The sequence below is a fragment of the Papaver somniferum genome, unplaced genomic scaffold (assembly GCF_003573695.1).
Source record: "Papaver somniferum cultivar HN1 unplaced genomic scaffold, ASM357369v1 unplaced-scaffold_107, whole genome shotgun sequence".
In the NCBI taxonomy this organism is placed as follows: Eukaryota; Viridiplantae; Streptophyta; class Magnoliopsida; order Ranunculales; family Papaveraceae; genus Papaver; species Papaver somniferum.
Window position 1 is genome coordinate 13,431,336 of NW_020619603.1, and position 10,892 is coordinate 13,442,227.

The 10,892-nt window shown below is 36.5% G+C and overlaps 1 protein-coding gene across 1 annotated transcript; it reads left to right on the forward strand.

The window, feature by feature from the left end:
* Positions 1-1,496: 1,496 nt before the first annotated feature.
* Positions 1,497-4,077, forward strand: LOC113327655. The gene is made up of 7 exons (XM_026574809.1): positions 1,497-1,712; positions 2,027-2,113; positions 2,315-2,473; positions 2,587-2,751; positions 3,130-3,183; positions 3,282-3,422; positions 3,562-4,077. Exons 1-7 carry the CDS (start codon positions 1,524-1,526, stop codon positions 3,913-3,915), a joined length of 1,149 nt encoding a protein of 382 aa, XP_026430594.1. The 5' UTR covers positions 1,497-1,523; the 3' UTR covers positions 3,916-4,077.
* The last annotated feature ends 6,815 nt before the right edge of the window (positions 4,078-10,892 follow it).

Here is a 10,892-nt window from a genome sequence, read left to right on the forward strand (position 1 = left end):
TTGACAAAAATATTTGTTACTAAATGCATATTTTCCTGTAGTGTCATTTCCATTGTATTATGTATGAATACTTGTGATATTAATAATAACATCATACTTCCAATATAAACATTGTGTGAAGATCATATTTAGTGTCAAGGGGGGTAATATCATTAATGTTTAAGTTCATCTTCAAACCTTAGACTTAGTGTTCTTATCACTTCATCCGGTGTAGTTGTGGTATTTTCCCCAACTACACCACTATTTTGAATATCTTGAGAATCATAGATCATAAGCCACCCATTGATGGAACTAAAATTAGAAGGATCAAAATAACTCTCCATTTGAGAATGATTATGCGTTTATTGTCTTCGATCCTCGGTTCGACTAATGGTCTGATATGTCTTTGCGATATGGAGGACAATAGATTTTGCATTTGTAAACCCGTGACAAAGGAATGTGTTATTCTTCCTAAACGTAAGACTAGTTCTGGTCATCGTAGTTATTGGTCTAGCGGATTTGGTTGCCATCCTTCAACCGATGAATACAAAGTTCTCGCGTTGTATAAAGACCCCTGCTATTTAGAGGCCATGGTGTATACACTTGGTAGTGGCCATGGATGGAGAAATGTTGCAAAATTTGATTCTAAAGTTAACCTTATCTAGGACGGAAATTACAGTACTTTCAACAGACCAGGTGAGTTTTTGAATGGAGCTCTTTATTGGTGGCAAGATGGAAGAGGGTTGATTATGGTTACTGAGAACTTTCATACGTGAAGTGCTTCCGGATCGGGTTGGACTTCTGAGTTTAGACTTCCCAAGGACAACCATTAGCCTTTAGGAAGAGTGGCGATAGTTTAAGCTACAATACTTATTTTCTCCGTTTTTATGATCCAAAAGAATCAACCTCGGAAACAATTGTGAGAGAAAAATACACGAATATAACGGAGTTGGTTTAAGGTGAGGACGCTGAAGGTGGAGATTAGCCGATGAAGCAGTTTAAGTAAGATGGGATTCCTAAAATTTAAGGATTAAATTTAACCTATCAAAAGGTCTGGTCTGTATATAAAAAGGTGGACAGGATTTGGTTACCTTCCTTCAACGAACGAGTACAAAGTTGTACTATTGCAACAGCTACATAAAGAACCCAATTTGGTAAATATCGTGGTGTACACCCTTGGCAGTGACAATGCATGGAGATTTAATGAATGAATACTGTTTTGTTGTTTTCTGGGAATGAAAAACGATTCAAATTATATTTTCACTTATGATGGATCACTAGAAAATGTCAAAAGCATTTCAAAGTGGATATATGTCACCATTGAGTGGGCATTAAAGATCTTATTATCATATAATATAAATTAAATATACTCATAAATGCCATGTTTAAATATGAAAGAGTATCAAATCTTAATAATAATGGAGTATCAAAACTTTATTATATTTCCAAGTATACACGAAGTCTGTCCTTTATAAACCAGTCTTCCTCCGACTACAATTTCATTTTGTAATTAACGATTCTGCTCTCTGGTCAAAACAATTTACATGGCTCCATTTTCTGGTCTTAAGATTACTAGCTTCGTACCACTTTTTGTTGGATTGTTTTTGGCATATCATGTAGTTATACAAGTAGAAGGAGTAAGGGATATTGCTAGTAAATTAACCGAGGAAGAGAATCTGGAGGTGGAAAGACAACTCCAGATGCTAAACAAACCACCTATCAAAACAATACATGTAAGTATTTGGTCCAGTGTATGTTTCTTTTCATGATGTTATCAGTCTTAGATTTTGCAATTTTGGTTTTGCTCTTCCTGTTCATAGTTGTCTTAATTTTGGTCGGTAAAGAATAGTATTGTGAGATTAAAAGAACACCGAATAAAAGAAAAGGTATCCTGAATATGAGGCCTAGTGATCTCTGCCAAGATGGTTTACGGGGAAATTTACTATTTCACATGGATGTGTATACCCATTTATATATATATGTGGAATCTACGGAAAAATAAAATGATACTAATGATTTTACTATTTTGGTTGTTATGGCATACTAGACCCGTTGGGGCGTCATCTATGACTGCATTGAATTCCACAAGCAACCTGCATTTGATAATCCATTGTTGAAGAAACATGCAATCCCGGTAATGCTTTTGTCTCTCCATCTGTAAGATTTTTGTTGTGCTTAATTACTCCTTGTTAGGCAGCTTTTTGGTCATAGAAATGATGATTAATATAGACGGATGCATTTATCGATTGATTTCTTTTTGTCGCGTTTAATATTTAGGTAATATTTTGTGATCCTAATTTATGGATATGGTCTAATGGTTGAGTTTTACTTTCAGAAAAAAGTCGAAACTGCACCTAGAAGCCCAAAGGAAACATTAATGAGTCGAATTGAAGGATGCCCAAAGGGAACAGTTCCTATTCGTAGGACAACTAAAGAAGATCTTTTGAGAGCCAAATATTTATCTTCCACTTCCAACGCCCCAGGCGATGAATATGTATGTAAAATAACTCTAATTGTATTTGCAATTTCAATTATTAGTGGTGAATCCTTTTATCATATAATGTTTTAAACTGTCTTTTTTATGCTGCAAAAATTGCTTGTTTTCAGAGAGCAGGTAGTACTCTTCAAACATCAGACCAGAAAATCTTTGGAGCCACTGGAGTAGTAAATGTGTGGCATCCCAAAGTAAATCCCGACCAATTTAGCGGGGCTGAAATTTCAGTAACAGCAGGCCCGGCAGACCAGACTAATGAAATCAGATTTGGATGGACAGTGAGTATTAGTTTCTCTATTTGTTTTCGTTTTACAGTTAAATAACAATAATTACCATCACATTAGAATGTTATTAAAAGATTAAACCATTGCACTTCACTAGCTTTTACATCTAAACGTACCTCCCTACCTGTCTTTCCGTTGCTTCCAAATGTCTCTTGCATCTCTCTTCTTCTATAACAACCATATTAGGGCGTTTGCCACAAATACATATATACGTGTTGTTAATTAAACAGTTCCGTATCATGAATCCCATTTTCCGCACTCCCAGTAAATAGGGTGCAAAGATATCCTACTTTTCATTTGTAAGTTTCTTCTAAAAACAACTGTTTTTGTTTCATCATTGTTCTTGTAATTTATTTGACTTACATCTATCAGGTTAATCCACAATTATATGGGGATGATCTGACTTCAACTTATTCGTACTGGACTGTAAGTTTTTGATAGTAAACCTCACAGCATTTATCTTTTTGGTCAGTTTTTGACTTGGAAAATTTATGAATATGGTAATTTTTTGTTTTTCTTATCAGGGTGATGGTAATACAGGATGTTACAACACTCTTTGCTCTGGATTTGTACAAGTGGACCAACATTATACCCCTGCTATGGCCTTTGCTGACACATCAACTATTGGAGGCACCCAGTATATACTTATATCGAGTATTATTCGGGTATGTAACTGAACATTATAGCCTTTCTTTACCTTTGACTCCCTCGTAGTAACAATTATCTAATAGTAAGCCTTACCATTTGTTGCACCAATGACCTAACCACCCTATGATTAAGTAATGTGTGCATGTTGCATTACAGGAACGTGAAACAGGGCATTGGTGGTTGATGCTTGAAAACAAGATTCAAATTGGTTACTGGCCAAGAGAACTATTCCCTCTTTTTGAATCTGGTGCCGATTATATTTACTGGGGTGGTCACGTAAAATCCGGAAAAGACGGGATGCCAGAAATGGCTAGTGGTAATAGACCAGATAGGTTTACCAATCGCACTGGCTATTTTGAACAACTTGAATATAAAGACAAGGACGACCGTTGGGTACCTTATCCCAAGATTCAGCCTATAGTTGATTGTAAAGGGTCTTATGATTCATTTTGGGATGATGAACACGCCATCCTTCACTTTGGAGGACCTGGTGGTGGCACTTGTAATTGAGCGGCGAACATTGTTTCTGGACAAATAAAAGTTGTTGGAAGACAAATATAAGAAAGGAATTATATGGCCGGGTCAAGTTTCTTTTCTCGTTTAAATCGTATTTTGTATTTCAACTGAGACAGAGCACCATAAATAATAATTATATTAGTTTTGTTTAATGAACTCAATCCTTTTTGCAGTCCAAGTATATAATGGATTCGTAATTTTTCTTTTAAAATAGTAATTATGGTACATCAATGTAGTATTGCAGAGTAACAGATTTTACAAAAAAGAATGGCGCAAAGGATTTTACTCTCAGGACGTAGCTTGCTATGGATGGACAGAATCATCAAGGTTCAAGGTAAAGACCATATGAATATGTATTACAAGTTGCGGCATTCCTTATCAGGATCCAAGCGATTATGTGAACGTTTGTTTCATTAGTTTTGTTTGAAACAGTTCGATGAAGATATTAGACAGTAACTTTGTTATTTATGTTTTACTGCTTTCTTTACCGTTTGCTTTGTTTGTTTCCTCCTAGGAATATCCTAGGTTTATCCCTTTAGGGTTTCTAGGTCTTGTGTCCTTATCATTAGCTATAAATGTTATGATGTGTTGTCTACCTCATCAACTCTTAATACAGAAACCCTTATCTTTTGAACTGATATCTCTTGCATCATCAATATGTCTGAAACATTGATAACTCTGCATCATTGATACATCAACATCACCACTGCCTTTTCAGTTGTCTTACATGGTATCATCGGGAAATCATTAAAACTATTTCCTGGGATCTGTGTCCACCACTCTCCGCCGTTTGCTTTCATCACCTTATCCTCTGGTGAAAGATGTCTACACCTCTCATTAATGATACCACCCCACCAGAAAACCCATTCTCAGAAAATCAATCAAATGAAACTGATAAGTATGAACAACAACAAAATACCAGTACCTCTTTTGATTTCAACATCTCTACCTTACCCTTTACCACTATCACTAACTTTGTCACCTCAAAACTTGATGACTCCAACTATTTGATATGGAAAAACCAGATGGAATCAATACTCATTTGCACAGATCTATTTGGGTTCATAGATGGTAGCATCACACCTCCTTCACCATCAATACTAGTTGGTTTTACTGAAGTTTTGAACCCTGAGTATCTTAAATGGAGGAAATGGGACAGATTTGTTATGAGCTGCTTAAACGCTACTTTCACTCCGTCTGTTTCATCTGCTATTATTGGTTTATCCACATCTAAACAGGTATGGCTATCTCTAGCTAAGAACTTTTCTGACCAGTTTGTTGCAAGAAAAAATTTATCAAGAAATCAGCTTCATTCTATTAAAAGGAGTTCTTCTTCGATGTCTGATTATTTGCTCCGTCTTAAAGAAATTGCTGATTCTTTAGCTGCTATCAATGAGCATGTCTCTTAGTCAGATCTTGTTATGTACACTCTTAATGGTGTTGGTAGAGAGTATGACAACTTTGTTGTCTCCACTCAAAATAGGGATGTACCCTTTACCTTCAATGAACTGAGATCTAGACTTATCCATCACGAGCAATGGTTGTCTACTCAAGAAGCTGATCTTACCAAGAGTCTGGATTCTGCCATGAACTCAGCCTTTTTTACTAAAACCACTTTCAACCCTTCTACATCTAAAAATACATCTTCAAAACCTTATAAAGATACACCTTTCAATACCTCTGTCAAACCCAACAACTACTGTAGCACCACGTTCTTTTTATCGGGTTTAAGTGAACCTAGTAACCAAATTAAACGCTTAGAATAAAAATAAAAATAAAAAACTTAACATTTGGAGCCTTTAATGAATTTTGAATTCCTAAAATTGCGATATCCATGTATTTTTAGCACTGGGTTTCCCCAGTAGTATATGTTTGTGCCTAGATAGAATGGTTTGTCTTAAACCAAACTCTGGGTGCCTAAATATCTATGCATGGAGCTGGACATGTGTTTACACATCAGGTTTAGTTTTTCTACACGCGGTATTTGTTTGGAGCTAGGGGATAAAAAAATAGGAGTTGATAGAGGAATTGGAAGGAGGGGGAAGAAGAACAACTCCTGTTTTTCCTTATCTTCATATATACTCTCGTATCGTATCCTTTGATATATTAGCCAAAACTACCAACACCAAAGTTGGGGAGAAAGCAGTAAAAGTTGGAGAGAAATTAATGGAGTTGATTTACACTTTTTGGTCATGATGTAGAAGAACAGGGAGGAGGAGAAAGGTTTTTGGGTTTGGATTTTGTGTTTATAATTTTATTGAAACCCTTGATTTATTTCTTTGTGTTAATTAGCATAACCGATTCAATTTCTTATTCCCAAGGAAGTGGTCTAACATACCTGAGTATAAAGTGTTTGTTGTTATGCCTCAATGGTGCTGGAAGAGAACTCATAAGAGGAAGAAAAGCTAGTGTTTATGTAAGTCAATCTACATAAACCTGACCTTTTGCTTTGAAGAATAATTAAGATTCCAGACCATCAAGGTTAGTATTCAAGTGAAATTAGATTGCATTGTGTTCTTTTTGAAGTTGAATTTATGGCACTCTAATGAGAAACCCAAAATGGTTAAATCTGTATTCATGCATACCGAGACGAGTCATTAGTACAAGATTACACTAATTTAAAATTTATAGAATAATGATATGAATGTCGTTTAGGCTTAAGGCTTAGTGCAAATCTATCCATTTTTGATTATTTGTGCAAAGTCATTGAAATGGGTGTCACTTGTTCTGAATTAGACATGCTTTAGAAATGAAAGCTAGAGTTATCTGCTTATATACCGAATTGTAGAGGACTAAGTTTTGTTCTTAAGGCCTGGTCTAGAAAGGCCTGACTTGCCTAACAAAATTCGTCGGTTTACGGTGCAAATGCGAAATTTCATGTAGACTGCATTTGAATTTTTCTAACATTTTGTTAATACAAATGCAGTAGATAAATGAAATGAAGCGGTCCTGGTGCTTTTGATTTTACACTATATTGATTAGTGTGTAAGCTTTTCCGACCTTGAAGAGGGAAAGTGTGTCTAGATAACTTTCTAGAAATGAAGACTGGGGCTTAGTGTTCCATGGGGTATGAATGACTTACCTCAAGCTATCTAATGTTCTTTCATTTCATGCAATATTTTAGTAGTCGTTCGGATCCGCGGGATACTACGAAAGCTGCATTAGGTGATAGTGTTAGTGTTGTCCACTAAATTATAAAATGATTATGCTATACATTTCATGTTTTTGTTTGATCCATGACCTTATGTACGAAATCGACATCACTTTGGCTCAGAAAAAGGGCTCGTAAGATACATATACTTTGAAAATGTTTGTCGTTTGGGACTTGTAAATTGATACCTCCGTATTGGAAGAGAGTTGATGAAAGGTTAGTAGGGTCACTTTCTAATTTGTAATACAGCCAAGTACTTGACTGAGTTTAATAGGACATGCTAAGTTAACGTACAAAAGTAAATGTACATGTTGAATTGGTTAGCTAAATTAATGGGATTTAGTATCTTGGATATGTACTGGCATGATCATTTCCGGAGAGTTAGCTTGCAAACTGGTGATAGGTGGAACAACAGAATTTTGCCTCATTCATAAACTAGTACCTTTGATTTGTTCCATTTTTAGTTGTAGTGCTATTATGCTATATGGCCCAGTGAGATTATACTTGGTTCTAATGCATTATAGAGTAGTACGGGTGGTAGTGTGGCATTGATGCTTCCCCTCCTTTGATAACCTTGGTTGACAATATTTGGTAGTATTTGGTATTTACATGTACTATGAAAAATGGCCTGTCGTGGGTTTAAAATGAAACAGGGTACTGTATCCCTTTGCTTTTTTTTTTGAGACCTTGGTTTCACCTGAACTCTACTACTCAAAATTTAAGACGGTGTTGTTTGATATCAAAGGTAATGATTTGATTAGTATATTAAAAACTCACGTTTTGGTATGTTAGCATTTTCATTGAAAAGAGAATGAAAAGTCCTTTTTTTTTCAATGCATCCAATAGCCCCACGTGTCTGTGGAGGAGACCATGTTTTTCTGTTGCCACATCTCTAACTAGTCAACTGTTAGGAAATGGGAAATGGAGTTTGTAATATCTGTGGAGCTAGGTTTTCAAATTTGTGTAATGGAATGCCATGGATGTGTCGGTAAGTGGCTAAATTAAGTAGTTAGCTAATGAAGATTATTTCATTTTTAAAGATTACGACTACCGTACAATGTAGACAGAATAGTTAACTTGTACAAAAATGTCACCCCTCCGACTGACATTTGAATGATTGGGACCGAACCTTGCGTTTCAAAACTAGTCCTTGAAACCTGTGTGATACTTGCTTTTCTACTACTCGTGTTGTGGTTGAGAACTTGAGAGTATGAAAGATTAAAATTCCTTCAGTATATTATTACAAAAGCAATTCATGTGTGCCTTCTATCTTTCAGTTTAATAAGCTATTTTTTTGTGGATGATGTCCTTCGATACACTATTTGATAATTACCGATTGAGAGTGTAGTCAGCTCTCTCCATGAATTTGTGTCGTAGTTCTGATATGATGATAAAAATTCAGCTACACTTAGTTACTGCATGATGACGACGTTTAGTTTGGGATGGTTAAGTTTAGTGATTAAATTCTTAAATATTGGTGTAGCTTCAAAATGGTTGTTGTTTAATTGAAGACTAGTTGTACACTTAAACTATTATATACACTTGTTATGGATGAGTTCCGTTGTAGTTTGCTATTGATTTTCTTGAGGTACAGGTGCAGATGCAATCGTTGACTTCTTGTTGTTAGTTTGAAGTTGGGGATAATTTTTGTTCGTACTATCCATTTTTAGGAGATGATTACTGCCTAAACTGGATAGTTCATATCATCTAGCAAGGGATGATTGCTACTTTTACAAAGTAGTTCATATCATCTAGTGAGGGATAGTTGCTTCTGTTCGGAAGTTCATACTATCTAAATAATGACGAACTACGGTCGTGCTTGATCCCTTCGATCAACAGAGAGGGTACGTAGGTATGCGGTTCAGCACAACTATGCAAGGTTGTTGATATCGTCTAAAAGGAGTTGGTTACTGTTTGGCAATTCATACCATCCGAATTCGGAGATGATTGCAACCTTAGCAGTCTATATATCGTTGGTAAGAGGTAGTTGCAGTATTAGCTGTTCATACTACCTAGTGGCATTCTACTTTTGGGCAACTGGCCCGTGTTAATTTTGGGCAACTGGCCCGTGTTATTTTTGGGCCAACTGGCCCGTGTTATTTTTGGGCCAACTGGCCCGTGTTATTTTTGAGGCAACTGGACCGTGTGGCCGCATGCATTATTGAGTTGGCAACATGCTACATTTTATTTTAGGCAATTAGACGACTCTTGTATGTATTTATTTTGGAATTGGAACCGTTGTCAAATTTTATGAGTATTATGGTATGGGACATATGCTCATAGAATTCTGAGTTTGAGACTAATGAGATTTTTACCGTGTGCAGGATTAGGAATGATCAAGTTTTCTGTTAGCAAGATCTCCAGTTTGTATTTTTTGGGATAATTCAATGAACATTTTGCAGGTTAAATTAGAATTGTTTTGCAAAACTTGAAGGTCCGGTTTTTTGAGTGGCGTGTCAGAGAGTTGGAGCTGGCCAAGCGGGCCGAAACCCGGTTCCTTGGAAGTCTAGATTTCCTGATCCGTTACAATTACTGACTTCAGCTCCATTACCTGCCAGATTTGTAAAAAGAATGGCCATACAGCAAACAAATGTTTTTATCGCTATACAACTTCAAAATCAACCAACAACTCTCATTCAAACAATGGTCATCAAGCAAATATGTGTTTACAAGTTCATACAACTAATATCTCTGAAGACTCATCCTATCCTGCAGCTATTGACTGGCTGCCTGACTTATACTGGATTAGATGCAACAGCACATATGACAAATGATCTCTCAGCTCTCCAAAACCCAACTCCATATACTGGATTAGGAAGCGTTCTAGTTGTAAATGGTGATCATTTGCCTATTGCAATGATTGGTACTTCTGCGTTGCACACTGATACAGCTATTTTTACTCCCAGAGGTTTTGTATGTACCAACACTCTACAGAAATCTCATCTCTGTTGGCAAGTTTGTTCATGAACACTCTTGTTCATTTGAGTTTCTACCATGGGGTTTTCGTATATATGATCTTGCTACTCGACAAATACTAGCTGAAGGAAAAGTAGACAAGATTTTGTATCCAATCACTGCTCAAGTCACCTCCACTACTCAGGCAAATGTCTCTCTTCAAGCTCCATCATCAGTTTGGCACAACAGAATGGGTCACCCCTCTAAAGCTATCCTCCAGAAACTTTGTCACTCTTCTAGCATACAGTTCAACAACAAGGGTGAAGATCCACTGTTTCACTCTTACCAGCTGGGTAAGAGTAAAAGACTTCCATTTCAGCCTTCCACAAGGGTCACCACAACACCACTTGAGCTCATTCGTTGTGACATTTGGGGACCTTCACCAACTTTATTTGATCTAGGATATAAATACTATATATTGTTTATAGATGATTTCAGCAGGTTTCATTGGATATACCCAATGACAACTAGAGCTGAGAGCATAGTCTGCTTCAAGCACTTCAAACAACTCAATGAGAACCTTCTCTCCTGCAAGATCAAAACTTTTCAAACAGATGGGGCACTAGAGTTGGTTCAAGGCTCATTGAGAAAGTTCCTAGATGACTCAGGCATTGCAGTGTGTGTTTCCTGGCCTCACACACCCCAACAAAATGGAGTAGCTGAAAGAAAACACAGGCACATCACTGACATGGGGAATACCATGGCTTTTCAAGCTTGCTTGCCCAAATTTTTTTGGTATGACTCTTTCCTAACTGCTACATTTGTCATAAATAGAACCCCATCAAAATTGCTTGCCGACAAAACCCCATATGAGATATTGTTTCACAAAGAACCTGATTTGTCAATTCTCAAAGTCTTTGGTTGC

Coding starts and splice junctions, on each gene's coding strand:
- LOC113327655 (XM_026574809.1), top strand. CDS start 1,524: ATGGCTCCATTTTCTGGTCTTAAGATTACTAGCTTCGTACCACTTTTT. Junction 2,474..2,586: donor ACGCCCCAGGCGATGAATAT/GTATGTAAAATA, acceptor GCTTGTTTTCAG/AGAGCAGGTAGTACTCTTCA. Junction 3,184..3,281: donor CAACTTATTCGTACTGGACT/GTAAGTTTTTGA, acceptor TTTTCTTATCAG/GGTGATGGTAATACAGGATG.